Source organism: Protobothrops mucrosquamatus, unplaced genomic scaffold, assembly GCF_001527695.2.
Source record: "Protobothrops mucrosquamatus isolate PMUCROS unplaced genomic scaffold, P.Mucros_1.0 scaffold_138, whole genome shotgun sequence".
NCBI lineage: Eukaryota > Metazoa > Chordata > Lepidosauria > Squamata > Viperidae > Protobothrops > Protobothrops mucrosquamatus.
This window is the reverse complement of record NW_015386214.1, coordinates 413,722-431,216: the sequence shown is the minus strand read 5'-3', so window position 1 is coordinate 431,216 and position 17,495 is coordinate 413,722. Positions and strand designations below refer to the sequence as shown.

Genomic DNA, 17,495 nt, shown 5'->3' with positions numbered 1-17,495 from the left:
CATGCCCGTTGCTGGTTGGCTAACTAGCAACAGGGTCTTGCCAGCCAATGGAATTGTGTGATTACAAGCCAGGGGAATCCCATAAAAGAGGGCTCCCCTGGCCCAGAGAGCCAGTCCGGATTTACTTTATGCCTTGCCAATAAACCAAGAGCTGACTGTCACTCGACTCGTGTCTTACTGCCTGCGCGATCCAACAGTTGTTTTTTAACTAACTTTCTTCCAGGATTTTTTTTAATATTACCATCTAATACCTGCTGCTACTCCAACCAAAAGATTTGTGGTCCAGAGACTATTACAAAGCTTTACTTATGCTAACATCTTTCAAATATATTGGTTGGTTTTATGATGAAGAAGATGACATTAACTTTTAATAACAAAAAAGATTCTTCAAGAAGATCTGTCCTCAACCTGGTCTTTCAGGTCTGCTGACTTTATAGTGATAGTTATTTTAAATTCCAATATGCTTAGGAATGGATGCATGCATACATGACGCATGGATACATGGATGGTTGGATGGATGCATGGCTGGCTGGAGAACTGAAGACAATTAGTTGAGATACATGTAGATGACCAATAGGCTATTCAGAACAGGTATGTTCAATCAAACAATCAGAATAGAGCTGGAAGGGACCTTGGAGGTCTTCTAGTCCAGCCCCCTGCTCAAGCTGGAGTCCCTATATCATTTCAGAAAAGTAGCTGTCCAGTCTCTTTTTAAAATCTTTGAGTGTTGGAGCACCCACAACTTTTGAAGGCAAGCTGTTCCACTGGTTAATTGACCTCACTGTTAGGAAGTTTCTCCTTAACTCCAGGTTGCTTCTCTCCTTGATTAGTTTCCAGTTCAGACTTGGATATTTAACTGGGCAAATTATGACTGAGGTGAAGATGGATTTAAATGAAACTAGTTTGGCTATTGAAAAAAAGGTTAGGATGAATTAGATTGATCAGAAAGTAAGGAATGCAGTTCCTAATAGTCCCAGGCAATGTAGCCAACAATAAATTAATCCAAAATATTTGGAAGGTATCAAGATGCTAATTGTTGGATTAGAGAAATACACTTTAGAATTTGATTTGTCTTTCTAATTCTGTTCCATAGGCTAAACAAGTGGGGAACTAACCTCTTCCCTTGGAAGGCTGACATCAAATAAAACACTTAATTCAATGAGCAACTGACAGGAAGAAGACAGCAGAATTTGCACCTGTCATAAAGGAAGGCAAGAAGACATAGTCTAAGGTAGAGTAGAGGTAGATTGGATTTAGTCTGGGTTGTGAAGGTATTTATCATCTGTATTTTATGTACAACAAGAACCTAGAAGTGGACGTGATGCCAAGAAGATCATTCCCATATATACTCTACACATATACAAATATCCCAAGAGCACAATAAATTTTATCACTACTCACGTGTGGTCTCAACCACTGTACTTTTCTCAGTTTCTCTTGTGGAAGCAAATTAAGTCCAATGGAATGACTATTTGCTGGGAATGTATCATCTTCAAAAAGTAGGCCCTTACGCAAGCAGTAGTTTTGCAGTTTAACAAAGTCCTGGTTGTTAAACGGCAAAGGGGAAGCTAGACTTCCTTCAGTTGCTTGATTTTGCTTGAGAAGCAGGTTCTTGTCTTTCTCCTATAATGAGAAAAAGGGAATGGAGAAGAATTTCATTAGCTGACAAATTTAAGAACCGGAGTTCACTGAAAAAAGAGATCACTTCTATATCACCAAATCAAGAGGATTTAGATTTGTCTGAAATGTGTGCACTAATCTTATGCAGAGAAATGTAGAAACAATTAACATTCAAACGGGGGAAAATCAATAGTGGGCGGTTTTTCTAGATTGATTAGGGATTTAACTCAGGGATGGTGACATTGTGGGGATTCAGGACATTTCTGCAGGGTAGTGTCAAGTCAAAGAGGCAAAATTGTCCAGATTCAATAAAGCGAGTTAATATTCACATTAGGATTAAAGTACATACTCTTGGAAATGGTAAGCACTTCCATTTCTAATTTATTAGTGAGTTAATTCAAGCAGAGTTTGTTGGAACATTTCAAATCTAGAATATAGAATAATAGAACTGGAAGGTCTTGAAGTTCTTCTACTCCAACCCTCTGCTCGAGCAGGAAATCCTATACTACTCCAGATAAATGGCTGTCCAGTCTCTTTCTGAAAGCCTCCAGTGATGGAGCACCCACAACTTCTGAAGGCAAGGTATTCCATTGGTCTTTTCTTCCTGTGTTTTTCAGCAGGAGCTACCATTTATAAGATGAGCTATGATTAAATCTCCCTGTTATCTGTGATTGTTTCTGTCTAAATTCTTATTATTTTCCCAATCTCCTGCCAACTATCACAGTTAGAACATGTGTACAGGAGTCCTTATTCCTATTCTCCGTTAGAATGCGGTATTGCAGGCTAATTCTGCCAACTGCCAGCAGTTTGATTCTCACCAGCTCAAGATTGATTAGCCTTCCATCCTTCTGTGGGTGGTAAAATGAGAACCCAGATTGTTGGGCAATATGCTTGACTCTGTAAACCGCTTAGAGAGGGCTGTAATGCACTGTGAAGCAGCATATAAGTCTAAGTGCTATTGCTATTAAATGCCCTGCTAAAGATCATGATTTATAGCAGTTAGACTATAAAAGTATACGGTCCATGATTGAGTGATGTTTATGCCAAATTGGATCTCCTGCACATGGAAAGAAAATCTGGACATTCAATCCACTTGCTTTTGCCCAATAAAAGTGAAACCACTGAGATAATTAACAAGCATTTGATTTGATGAAAATGAATTATGAACCCAACTAAATAATGAACCTATAGAAGATTGCTTTATATAGCTGAGCATTCACACCAACTTCAAAGCTTTACCCAGAGCTTCTGTAAGCCCTTATTTAAGACCTCATTCCATGAACCAGATGGTTGCAGACCTCAAACAACACATTTAGACATAGATTCTTTGCAGATTAATTTTGCATCTTGCAGTAGCTCTCTGCCACAAATATACATTTTCCATTAAATGATTAATTACTTTCTACATTGACTTAAATAAGGAAAGCAGCTCCTTTTTTAAAGATGAAATTGGATGACATTCCAAAATAAGCTTCCACTGACACCAAGAATTAATATTCTTTTCCTGGTTCCATTTCTCCTACAATGGAAATAAATCTTATGTAATGTAGCATAACACGACAAGAGAATGGTTTCCCCTTAACAAATACTCATTTGCAACAGTGCTCAAGTCCCTGCATGCAAAGATCTATTTCTCCTAATGCAGTCCCAGCAAAACTGATGACTAATTCCACAGCCCAAATTAAAACTAACAGAGCTTGAAGACTGGGGTTGACACATGCCCAATCTTTCTTTTCACTCCCTCTTGATGAAGAACAGAAAGAACTTTTAGCACGTGAGCATGTATGCTTAATTACATTGTTTAACACACTGGGAATAATTTAGCAAGTGAAGTGAAAGTGAAGAAGGCATTTCATTCTCCTCTGTGCTGCAAAAGAACCTTGTCAACTACATAAGAAAGGGTGTTGGGGAGACATATGAGCAAATGTCAGAAGCAGTATTCCCTGCCATTTAAAATTTCCTGTTAGAGAAACAGAGGCTGATCACTGGCCAAAGATAGACTTGCGATTGTAGGAAGCTGCTTTTTGTTAGTTTAGCTCATGGGTGTCAAACTTGATCATGTAACATGACATATCGTGATGTATCGTGACGTTTTTTGCCTTTGTGGAGCTGGGGTGGGTGTGGCCTGCACATGACGCATCCAGCCCGTGGGCCACCAGTTTGATACCCCTTGTCTAGCTGGATTAGTACTGTCCACTCTAAGAACACAAGAAGAGCCACAGTGGCTCACATTATAAATCCATCAAGTTACAGCAACCAACAAGCTTGGATATCTTTTTTTTTTACTATATTTTGCAGTGATGACTTTAGAGTGATTATTAGAAGTCACTTAAGACTGCCAATACTTAAATTCAGTCTGAAGATTTTCTAATATTCCCCTCAGATTTCATCAATGAGTTCAGAACATTAATGACTCTTGGTTGTCTGAAAAGATCTGATGCGTGCTGAATTTTGCAAGACAGTTTCAACAAATTAGAAACAGTGCTAGTTATGGCATTGGCAGGTTAATATAAATGATTCACATCATAATACTGAAGTGGAGAACTAAAGCAAAGAGAAGAAGTATCTGTGTTCAATTCCTCCATGACAGTAGTTACTAAGCCTGGGCAGATCTTTGAGGATACTTTGCTTCGCTGGAGATCTGAATGAAGTGGCTTTATTGAAAAGATGAACATCAGATTTTCTTTGCTGAAGGTGTAACAAAATTGTGAGTCATGTGAACATCTGGTATCTTTTTGTAGTGGTATTTTCATGTTTATAAGACGGTTTATGCAAAGCTATTTGTCTCACCAATCCCATGAGCCCATCTCTGAGACTTGGCCATCTCATCTATTTCCTTGTCCATTTAAAAAAAGTCATCAGACAAGAATGTGACTAATTAGAATAATAGGAGAAAGTCTCCAGTGTGGTAACTGGCAAGTTTCTCAAAAGGTGAAAGTGTGATTATGAAGCATTGCATTCCAATTATGCTTGTATACATCTATTCATATCATCTCTAAATGCCATAATTACTCATATCTCATCTCTTTGCTCACATATAGTTGTATCCTGCTGGAATGCCATCTGTTCTATAGTGGGGATTTTTAGATAGTAGTATCTCAGAAAATGACTGAAAACTTGCTTCAGTAATTAAGTTATATAACTTAATCTCTCTCTCTTTTAATTCCTGGACAAGATTGTTTTGAAGACTTTAAATCTGAAGAACCCATTAGAGCTAAGTGGGACGAAAGAAACTTTTGGGATAATTGATAGTAGTTGTGAAAATTATGAATTGAAAGCAAATCTGAGAAACAATTTGAAAGCCATACACGAATGGGCTGAAGGAACAGATGAACAGTGGTTAGATTGTGCAACCAGGTCCATAGCCATTTAATGATACTATAGTGCACATTTTTCCATTTTTAATAGGCTCTCATTCAACACTGCATTCCTCTGATTAATTAAACTGATTATTCTATTACTAAAGATTTGTTTTCTTAATGGGTGTTTGCTTTGGCCACTAAAACCTGAGTGGAACATGATGATGAAGCATGCAAGAGGTGTGCTTTTCATTTGTTTGGAGTTTAAATGGGGTTACTAACTTGAGTACATTAAGCCTAGCATAGGATTATCACAATTATTTTTCTGATAATTTTCTTCCTGCTTCTGAATCTAAACTTGGGCAGAAAACTGAGGCAGCACAAAGGTCACTTATTCATGGTCTTCCCCATTATGTAAGCATGTACTGCATTTCTATTCACATAGAAGTTTTTACATACGAAATCTATATCCATATCCATAAATGAGTATATGTCTATTTCAAGCAACCTGGGTTTCTTTCTCTCTTCTTTTATGATGATACATTTTAATTTCTTTAGTGATGCAAAAGATCACATGACACTGGCCTGCAGCTGGCTACCTTTGCCTGCAGCTGGCTAATTATTTTCCACGACAGAATAAATTAGGAACATCCATATGTCATCATGATTTATCCACCATGGTGGGGAAAATTGAATTAACCAATTGAGGAAAAATTTGTAAAATAAAAAGAACATGGAGGAAGACATGTTGAATCCTAAGAACTTCACATTGGATCACTGAGACTCAAGCCACCCCAACAAGGGACCCACATCCACAGACGTGAAATAGCTATGCGGTTTCCTGGCCAGTTATAAAAAACACTTGGAAGGACCACCATAATGATTGCTACCACCACAGGTCTAAAAGAATTTTTTTTTTTAATCCATGATTCTGCTTTGTACCAGTTTTAGGAGACTTAGGCATGAAGTCTGGAAATTGATGAGGGATTAACACAAAAAATAAAATATGAATCAGCAGGCCATTCAGCAGGAAGCAGTACAGCAGGGGTGTCAAACTGCCGGCCCACAGGCCAGATACGTCATAGCAAAACTGTGCCCACCCCATTGGTGGCAATGGAAAAAAAGTTGTGATACGTCACGACACATCACGTGACATTGCGAGTTTCACACCCCTGCAGTACAGTGTGAAGCTTTGTTTTGTAGCCTCAGTTTCCTCCTGACACAGACTTCTGCCAATTGCTGAATTGCACCAGACCTTGCTTTCATCTGGGTCCTTCTGTGCAGCCCCATAAACAGAGGCCTTTCTACTATTTTGTAACCTGGAAAAGTGACTACCTAGTGATTTACACTATAGAAGACTCAGATCCCACCCTCTTAGCCCAGAGGTTTTCTTTTTTATTATTATAGAAAAGAAATGGCTTTCTTTGATCATTCTTTTTATTTAAAAAAAGGAAGGTTTGCACAGTTTCAATCTGAATTTATTCAATGGCTATCCTGAGAATACTTATTACTGTTTCTGCTGCTTCTATAATGAATAAATAGCTACACCACGAACTGCCTCCTCTTTCTTTAAAGCTGACATTGTTATTGTCATCATCATTTTCATTTTGAAACTTAGTATTTGCTCCTACATTTTTTGCTACCAAGAACAGATACTATGCTTGCTTAGATACCATATATATTATATAATGCAAAAAGAAAGGCAGTCATGAAACAGGATTGATCCTTACTTAAAACACTTATCAAATTTCCTTTCCCTAACTCTGTGGAATTTCCCACAAAATTCCCTATACAAAGTTTCCTAGTAGAGATAGATTCATTATTTTTTTTACTGGAAAAATAGTGAGAACATTACAAATATTACTGTTTGCTTTCTCTTATCTAGATTCAACCTTGGCTTGAAAACCCCAATGATGGAACACCCAAGATTCCAGAAGACAGGCTATTCCACTATTTAATAATTCTTACTATCAGAATTATTATTTTTCTTTGAGTTTGAATCTCTCTATAAAATTTCCAACCATGGGTTCTTCTTGTACCCTCAGGGAATACAATACTCAGAATAGAATAGAGCTGGAAGGGACCTTGAAGGTCTTCCAGTCCAGCCCCCTGCTCAAGCAGGAGAACCTATACCATCTTAGACAAGTGACTGTCTAGTCTCTTCTTAAAAATCTCCACGATTTCTGGAGGCAAGCTGTTCCACTGGTTGATTGTCCTCACTGTCAGGAAGTTTCTCCTTAATTCCAGAATAAACCCACATCCTTTCCCCTGTGTCAGCCCTTCAAGAATGCTATAAAATCTCCCTTAGCCTTTTCTACTTAAGTTAAATGTGCCCAGTTCCTTTAATATTCTTCACAGGATTTAGCCTGCAAGCCCCTCACCATTTTTGTCACTCTTCTGTTTTATCCTCTTTCAGTTCCTCAGCATCCTTCCTGAACTGTGGTAAGCAAAAATGGATACGGCATAGTCTGCCCAGTGTGATGCAGAATGGAATTATCACTTCCTGTGAACCTGATATTATATCTCTGTTGATGCAGCTCAGGCACCATTTACCTTATCCTTATGCATCTGGCTTTTCCTACCTGAGTGCAGAACTTTACATTTTTCACCACTGATTGCATTTTATTAGGTAGGTCCTTATGTTCAAATCTATCAAGATAATAATAGAACAGAACAGAATAGAATTGGAAGAGATCTTGGAGGTCTTCTAGTCCAGCTCTCTGCTCAAGCAGGAGAATCTATATGATCTCAGACAAGTGACTGTCCAGTCTCTTCTTAAAAAGCTCCAGTGGTAGTTAATTGTCCTCACTGTCAGGAAGTTTCTCCTTAATTCCAGGTTGTTTCTCTCTTTGGTCAGTTTCCAACCATTGGTTCTTGTCTTGCCCTCTGGTACTTTGGAGAATAATTTGACCCCCCTCTTCTTTGTGGCATACTGGAATACTGCTATCATGTCTCCCCTATTTCTTCTTTTCTTTAGACCAGACATGTCAAACACAAGGCCCAGGGGCTGGATGCGGCCCGCGAAGTGGTTTCATGTGGCCCACGAAGCCATCCTGGAAACAGTGAGGGAATGGCCCCCGCTGCCTTGGCCCTGGCCCAGTCCAGCTGGGAGCCAATGTATAATTTTGTGGTGGCCATATATGCTGAAACACATTCAGTCTTAGCTCAACAAGGCCATCTGGAAACAGCGAGGAACCAGCCCCTGCCGCGTCAGCCCCACCCCCTGGGTGCATGCTGGGGAGGTGTCACCCTTTGTGAGGAATGAAGAAATGCAACATCGCCTGGAAGTGGCCAGCAAATGGCCCTTGCCTATTTCACATATCTGGCTTGATGGGCTCTGGGGGAGGGGGTTTGGCAGGCAGCGGGACGCTCTTCTCACAGCATCGAGAGGCTAAGCCGGGTGGTGCAAATCCCAAAAGAAACGTGAAGCCGCCCAGCTTCCAGCCTGCCCGGTTTCAGCAGGCAGTGGGGCGCTCTCCTCACAGCACCAAGAGCTGAGCTGGGTGGCGCGAATCTGATGAGAAGTGCAATGCTTCCTAGCCCCCAGCCTGCCCAGTTTCAGCAGGCAGCAAGGTGCAAAGCTGGCGAGCTTCGCACCGCCTGGCTCAACCTATCAGCGCTGTGAGGAAAGTGCCCCGCTGCCTGCCGAAACCGGGCAGGCTGGGGGCTGGGCAGCATCATGCTTCTTTTCAGATTTGCGCCGCCTGGCTCAGCCTCTTGGCGCTGTGAGGAGAGTGCCTCGCTGCCTGCTGAAACTGGGCAGGCTGGGGGCTGGACGTTGACTCTCACACTGCTCATGGCATCCCCTCCCCCAGAGCCCACCAAGCCAGATATGTGAAGTAGGTGAGGGCCATGTGCTGGCCACTTCCAGGCGATGGTGCATTTCTTCATTCCTCACAAAGGGTGACACCTCCCCAGCTGCATTTCTTGCCTGTTTTTCTCCCTTCCTCATCTGACATAGACCAAACCTGCAAGATTTTCATTTTTCTTTTCTTTTAATGTTTGCCCTGTCAGTTTCAGCAAGGTTTTTACCCTAGGTGTCATAAATTATATAAGTTTAGTCATTCCTTACATATAATGCAATACTCTCACTCTCTTTTTGAGGTGCCTTTTTCTTTGGAATAAATTATATTCCATCACCATATTTAAGTCATGAGTTCCATCAGGTTTCAGGAATACTAACAATGTCATATCTGCCCCCTTCCCTTTACCAAAATTTCAAGTTTTCCTTATTTATTTCCATACTCTTGATACACTTCCTTGGCTAGACTCCACTCTACCTTGACTCCAGCTTTTCTGCTGCTCATGGCATTTAGCTCTGATTCTCTTATCTTTCGGATTCTAGATAAAGTTCCTTCTATTTAACCAGCTATTATGATGTTGATGAAGATTGGATGACTAGTAAGGCCTTTGAACCGTTTACATTAAACATTAAACCAAGGTCTAAGAATATTAATGCATTAAAGTCTTCAACAATCAAAGAGCTATGTTTTATAATATAACGCTGTGCATGCATATTTACAAAAAGATTTCACTGAATCTTACTGTCAGCCTCCCTGGCTCTAATTTGACAGAAGATAACTTGACTAATGAGAATCTTCACTGCAATCTAAAATAAAGCCATGTTCAGCAGCTAATATCCCAACATCTGTATGGGAATGCAGTCACCTCTTATACTCACTGCTGTTTAAATCTGGCCATGTCTTTTTTTCCCACCTTTCTGCTAGCTCAACAGACATCTTGCTTTGTCTTTCCCAAGCTTGGTGCTAAGCAGATGACATAATTGGCATTCCTGTCCTGGGAAGTTCTAACTGTCAGCATAACTCCCACACTTCCTCCAAGAAAAGCATGTGCAAAATGATGGCTTTACTTTGATTTTGATTGTATCTGACAGTTTTATTGCAGTGAAGATCAGTGAAGTATACTTAATTTTCAGCATTCAAATGTCCATCAACATAGGAGTTTGCATTGGACTGAGTATCCAGAAATCAGATTTTAAAAACTGTCCTTCAAGAAATCAGTAAATCATCAGTTTAATTTCTCCGTATTCTAGATTTAACCAAAATTACTCTTCCTTTTTTACATTATAAAGGTATATATAGCACTATTCTTCTATACATTAAAACAGTTCAATTTTTTTCAACTTTCTACACAGGGCTGCTGCTGCTGTTGCTTTAAGGAGTTCATTCATTATAGATAATGCAGTTCTTTATTTCAAAAAAGCAGTAGCAACTTTTTCAGGTTTGCTTTCACAAAGTCTAAACCACTTCTGCTGAATCATTTTTGAAGTATGCATAGCCTATCTATTTATATACACACACTCATTTTATGCATGCATTATTGCCCCTTCAACAATTTTACAATGGTTTTTTTTGATCAGGCTTCAGCTGACTTTTTTGCTTTATTGTTCCTTTATTCTAAGTTGGCATCTGATAAAGAAGGATGTCATTTAATAATTTCTAAGAAGTATGTCTCAAGGTGCCATCAGACATATTTCCCAAGCTTTTTCAAGTGTTATGTTGTTGAACTTGCTGTCTTCTTCTGATTTATTGTATTACTTTTATTGAAGTTTCATCAGTTTAATATTTCTCTAAACTGATTTAAGATGTTAAGTGCCTGAAAAGCATCATAAATATTTAAAATAAAATAAATTTTGCTTTTGTTTGTTTCGTTTTTACTGTCACAAAGCATTAGCTGAAGACAGGGACAAGATCAGCCATTGTGTTTTCAGCAAACACTTAGATGGTTTAGACGCTAGGGAGCAAAGATATTTTCTTTACAACATAAGCAGCTTCTGGGGGAAAATGTTAACAATTACTGTCCTCTATGGTGCAAAGAAGTGATGATCTGGAGAAGCTCAAAGAAGAATGGTATGAGACCTGATTTAGTTTTAGCTGAAATTATGTAATGACATAATTTTGGCCAGATAAACATGACCAAAAGAAAGATGCAGTGTATGTTTGGAAGTTTTCGAAGTTCTCAGGTGATATGTCTATGGAGATTCTCAGTCATCCAGGTCATGGTTGTCCCAAAGGTGCTTTTTCATGAGGCAACTGGACTTTCTTGTTTTTTCTATGAAGTCCACATTTTAGACAGAGAAGACCGCTGTTTTGAAAGAGGAGTCAAAGAGGCCATCTATGTCAAAACTGAACAGCCCTCTCTCAACAGAGGGAGAGGGATATGACATCATCTGTCTCCAGTCTACAACACGGTCCTTTCAACAATTCCAAGAAGGTTCCACACCCCTTTGCACTACTCAGGTTACCCTGATGACACAGATAAGCCTCCAGGTAGCATTGAGGACTAGCTAAAAGAATGCAAATGAACAGCTGTCTGCAAGGAGTATAAATCCTTCCATTCCCCACCATCCAGTAAAAGCTGAAGAAGCTTCTTGGATGAGAAATGAAACATCTTCAAAGAAAAAACAAGAAAGTCCAGTTGTCTTCTGAAAAGAGCATCTTTGGGATTCTCAGTGATAGAATTTATTCTGGGGGTTGGTTGGGTGGAACTGTTATTTAGATTTATAGATGACTACTTCTACCGGGAAAAGATATCATCAAGACACAGAACTCATGTTCTAAATGTAAACTCAGCATCCATAGCCAGGCATTGTGGGAAGTCAGAGCCCCAGAGAAGGAAATATTAAAAGGGCAGAAATATATATTTCCTCAAAAGTATTTTGAAAAGCAGAAACCAACTTTGGCTCCAAATCTCTCTGCCCCAAGCAAGACCTAGCCCCATACAAATGCAGATGTAAAACCANTGTAAAACCATCAGAAAGTTGAAGCCACAGCAATCAAGAAGACAAAGAGAAAATCTGCATGCCCCACCCAAACTCTAGGAGTCATTAGCCCCATCACCTGGGAAGCAGGATATGATAATAGGATTAAACCACAGATATCAAGGCCTAAAAAAACACTCAGAAATATCCTCAAAGTTCATGCCACAGGAACAGGAAACTATTCCAAACAGGGCTACTTCCCAAAGCAGTCGCCATGTTTGCTTATTTATTCCCGGCTTGGATGAACCAGGATGAAGACTTTACTTCTATCAGCATAAAGAACTTTATTGTATTAGTTCAACCTTCTAATGTGGTGCCACCCAGAAGTGTTCACTCACCTCCCAGCATTTCTACCCAATGGCCATTTGGATTAGAAAAGCAAGGAGGCTGAAACCAAGGAACTGGAGGGCACCAGGCTAGGCAAATGGAGTGCTTTCCCATTCCCTTTTGTACATGTGCCTATAACTGGAGGATCTCATGCAGCTATACAGCATTCGGTTTGAGTAGCCTGAATCCTCCCCATCAGCAAAGATCTGCCCATACAGGCTCTGAAAAGATCATCAGGAGACTGGTAGATGACCAAACTAGACCTGCCGACATAAGACACTTTGTAGAAATCCAGGGTATTTTTACATCTCTGGAAAAAGGAAGAATGAATATAAAGGTTTTTAACCTTTTTTTTATATCATGGACCCCTTTGAGAGTCTGGTGAAAACTTTAGATCCTTACTGATGAATATGCATTGAAATATATAAAATAAAATAGATGGGTGTGGGTTGTATTAATAGAATATCTGTAGCTCAGATTTGAACTTTGGAGTCCTTGCTGCCCTCTAAGCTTGGTTGAATATTGATTGCTGAGCCATCAATAGACCTACTGAGATAAACCACACTTTACACACACTCAAAAGAGACAATAAAAAACTAGGAAGGAAACAAAAGGAGTAGAACACATCCCCTCCAATATTCAAACAAGGAGGGATCAATCCCAGAAAAACAATCTGGCAGAAAGCAATATTCTAATCAAAGAATCACCAAGAAGGAATCCCCTTTCCCCAAAACCTGGGAAGTAAAGCTGCTGTACAGCATATAAATAGGGAGCAAATTGCATGCTCACTTGAACTGATGCTATTATCTAGTCAGGTAATAAAACATCTGCAAACAAGGTCAGGGAGCACCTAGAACTCCAAAGATTGCATTACAAAGGAGAATAATTATGCTTAAATAAAGTTATCAAAATATCTCGAATAAATAGGGAGAAAAAAGTCAGATTTAAATAAAGAGCTTGACACCTCTTGGACAAATCTCTAATAAACATAGTTATAACTAGACTAATCACGTAGTATAAATTAACTGTCTAATCAAAATTATTCTGGATAAGTTCCTTAAAGTTGCCCCCTCTCCCAAAAAATCCTATACATTTGGATTGTGGCATAATTTGTGTTCACCACAATTTTATTTCTCATTTGCAATTTAGCCTCTATTTGTTAAAGTGCTGCTGTTTTCTGTAATTATCTATTACTTAGAAAAAGCTGTAAATAAGCCACTCCTGCTACAATTACTGCTTGTTAATGCCTCGGGAGATCAACATTAAGCTAAAGATATTGTATGCAAATCCCAGTCATACATACTATTTTGGCACTTCATGGTCTTTAATCCTATTAAAGAGGATTTTCTTATTTGTATTCATTAGAAGTTGACTATTACACTTTGTATATAAAATGGGCTCAATAAACTTTTCCATGTAATTTAACTGGAAACTGTACAATCACTGCCACATAGCTTTCGTTCACTCGAGGTCTTGTGACAGGTTCTTTTTTTAAAAATCATGCTCAATTGGATTGACCCAAACTCAGGAGAGACACAAACCCACTGGATCCTGGACAGGCAGATTCTTTATACTTCCCTATAAGGATTGGGTGGTGGTTTTAATTTGTGAAAACAAACATGTTAAAAGTGATATGAAAATGCTTTTTATATTGCCATCTCTATACTATTACCATTATTACTACCATATACTATTACTCTTCAATTACTATTATGAAAATTTTTATACTCTATATCATTACCAATCAATATACTATACTCTCTACTATTACTATTCAATTACATTACTTATTACTTTATTACCTAATCACCTTTTACTTGTTGTATACTAGTATGTTAAGATTTTAGGAAAGGACATTTCTGTCTTAAATCTGTTCTGTCCATCCCCTCTATTTCATCTTCTTTTTCAGTCAATAGCCAACATGTCTAGCTCTTGCCACCTTTTTTACATTGTGCTTTGTCTTCCTGTGCTGCTATACATCCTTTTCCTCAAATAGGAAAGGAAAAAGGCAGCATGGGTGCCTGAAATTTTGTTAAGCTCCCTGCTCTTCCACAGGCCTCCTCTCTAATTCATTTTATTTAAAAAACCCCAATCTATCAGCCTAAGATATAGTTTCCTTTTAAATATATTTTAGAAAACACACCATAGCAGCAGTCTAGTTTGTACATAATACTAATCCATAAAGCAAGGTTTATAAACCATAACAGTTGGGCTTATAGATATCTCACTAAGCAAATCCGACAATTTTGGTTTTATATATCAACACCTGGGGGCCCATTCTCACATAAATTCAAGATTTTATTCAAAAAGGTATAATTTACATAATAATTATGCTTGTTTTCATTTCATTTTAGTAGGATTATGAACGCAAACTAACTTGGGAAGGGGGCATGGATTAATGCTTAGCCTGAAGAATATAGTTTAATAGCATAGTGGAGAATTTCAGTTATTTTTTTTCTCACCAGTAACCTGGCTTTCTGTATCTAATGGTGAGCAGAATCCAGCAATTCCACTCACAATTGATGAGATTTCTCCCCGTTTCCCAGACACTTTGCTTAAAATTGGTGATTCCTCCCCACAGGGAATCAGTAATCTTCAAGCAGGCAGGCCCTAGTTCTGAAAAGGTTGAGGAAAATACCCTTAAAGGAAGTACTCCTCTAATTTTTCTTTACGCCCTTAATTTTTCCCCATTTTCCAATGCCATTTAACCAGGCCAATTAAAAATATGCCCCTGCCTCCTCCAGCCAAGTCCTGGGGTTGGCTACAGTGGTGAAGGTATCAGGCCAGAAACCGGGTGTCCGTACACTCTAGTCCAGTGGTTCTCAACCTTTTTAATGCCGCGACCCCAACCGGTCGTAAGTCAAAGACTAAACCGGTCGTAAGTTGAGGACTAAACCGGTCGTAAGTCGAGGACTAAAACAGTCATAAGTCGAGGACTACCCAACCGGTCGTAAGTCGAGGACTTTCCCTGCCTGGGAGCGCCGCGCATGTGTGGTTCCGCCCCCTGCGCCGGCCGAGGCGTAGCTGGCAAGCAGCAGAGACGGAGCAGGCCGACCACCAGCTGGCCCAGCCCAAGGGAGGTAAGGCACCTGCCGGAAAATGGGAAAAAATGGCGGACAAAAAAATGGCGGACAGCCTTGCTTGGCGACCCCCGTGAAATGGTCGATCGACCCCAAATGGGGTCCCGACCCACAGGTTGAGAACCACTGCTCTAGTCCCACCACGTTAGGTTCAAAGCCAATTGGGCACCTTGGGCCCGTCATTTTCTCTCAGGGAGAAGGAAACGGCAAACAACTTCTGAGAAACCTTGCCAAGAAAGTTTCACAGATGTGTCCATCAGTCGCCAGGAGTCAAGAAAAAAGAAATCCTCTGACTCAAGACACAAACACACACTCAAGTTTGAAAGCAGGGCTGCTGCAAATGGGCAGATAAGTTTTGTTTCCTCTCCTTCTAGTGATGAAAATTCCTGGGAGAAATAGAGAGCAATCAAGTCTCTCTGTGTGTGTGTGCATGTAAACATTTTCTTATAATATTTAGTCCCAGACCGAACAACTAGTGAGGTCTACCTCAAAACTGTACCTGAGATAATCCAAATGAAAATTATTTCCGTTTTAATCACCACCACTTTTCCACAAAGTAGGAACCTAGAAACGATAAACTTGTTTCGGGAAAGGCAAAAAATCAGGAGGACTCTGGCAGCACCTTTTCCAGCTAACAAATTGTTATTGGAAGACATAACTTTTTGTGAGCTGCAGCTCACTTCATCAGATGCTTTATAATAAAAATTGGTTAGTTGAAAAAATTAATACCCCCTGATTTTTGCCCCCACTAACTAACACAGCTCTCTTTCCATCATACCTGGGAAGGATAACATTTAGCAAGTTTTTCTGTTGCTTTAAGGCAGAAGAAATCCCTTTGTTTTCCCAATGAAAAGGTTAGCCTCAATAGCCAGTACCCTACCTATGGGAAAATATTATCCTCAAACTCTAGATTCTATGAAGGATACGGGGGGGGGGGGGGGGAGAAGCCTTGGGGAAAAAAACACAAAAAATACTCTCTTCTCTTTGACTAACTTATTTTTTTTAGTAATTCTATTCATTTATAACATAAAATGTAAAAATAGAAAAGCAAATAGTAAGGAACAACAGTAGAGAAAGGGATTAATTAATTGAAAACAGCAAACTTATTTGCTAGGCTCTCTCAGATAATCATTAGAAGAAAGTTTCACCAGAACAACATTTATTCTTTTTATTTTGTGATTTCTCCCCATCTCAGAGTGTCTAATTCCCTCACTGAGGTTATCCTATACACTCAACAGTATAACCAGCCTGCATCTGCAATTTATTTTTCTGACACTCTATCAAGGTAACACAAGGAGTTACAGATTTGAAAGAGGGTGTCACTTTTTTTCCTGATAATTGGCAGACCGATTCACAATGGTGGCCAAAATCCTTTCTTGAGATGTTTGCACATGGCAAATTCTTTAAAAACAACAACAACCCAGCATTATTTATTCTACCGGATAAAACACAGTCTAGAAACACATCTCCAGATGTATAAGTAATGCATCCTTCATGAGCAGAAAGATCAAGGAAGCTGGCCCTAAATCATGAAAAGACTGCTAAAATTAGTCCCATGCCTAAATATGCATCTGTAGGTTTTCTAGAAGTTTCTTCTAATTAAAGAGAAAACTGAGATGATGGGTATTAGGCAAAAATCTTAGCAACTCATCTATCCCTCACACATGCATACCAAGATTATTCCCTTTGGGCATTTTCCAGAAAGAATTTGAATGAGGTGTTTTAGAGAACATACCATTTTGTTCTGAGCTTCTGTACAAGAGAATGATCCTAAGCCTTCTGGCTCCTCAGATGCACACTGTCTCCAAGGAATGAATATCAATCACAACAGTGTGCCTCAGTAGGTGACACTATCTTTTAATTCTTCCAGTGTTTGTGCAAAAGGCACTTTTCTAATGTCAGAGTTTTCTGTTTCCTTTTTCTCTCTTGAAAAGCAGGAAAATAAAGTTATGCTTTACCTATAAAAAAAATTCCTCTGATTAGAGTACCTACTAACTCCAGCAACATAATACTGTAAATAAATAGACTTCAGCTTTGCAGAAAATGTTATCACCACCTTGAGTAAATACTGCCGGAGTGATTATGAGCTCTGAATTAAAGGTCAAGAAAAATAAAACGCCCAAGAACAATATAATACTGTTCAATTCACAATCTCTTCTTTCAGGGTGTTGTTCAATTCTTGTCCTGGATTTTCAACCAAGTTTAATTTGTTTTTGTTTTTCTAAACTCTTCCAGGAAATGAAGAGAAATTCATGACAGGAAATGAAAAAGCAATCTAAAAATGGTATATGAGTTTGCACACCTACACTGATGAATATATGTTATGATTTAATTAGGGCTAGGCAAGAAATAAATAGATCACTTACTTTGAAATTACATTTTAATCAA

The 17,495-nt window shown here is 39.1% G+C and overlaps 1 protein-coding gene across 1 annotated transcript in view; it reads right to left on the bottom strand.

The window, feature by feature from the left end:
- The window catches only part of CAPN13 (calpain 13), a 51,279-nt gene extending 34,277 nt beyond the window's left edge, over positions 1-17,002 (bottom strand). Inside the window, exons 1-2 of the mRNA XM_015818538.1 lie at positions 16,843-17,002; positions 1,402-1,623 (exon numbers count right to left, since the gene is read on the bottom strand). Coding sequence (XP_015674024.1) covers positions 1,402-1,623; positions 16,843-16,845 — 225 coding nt within the window. The 5' untranslated portion in view covers positions 16,846-17,002. The remainder of the gene's footprint in view (positions 1-1,401; positions 1,624-16,842) is intronic.
- Positions 17,003-17,495: the final 493 nt, after the last annotated feature.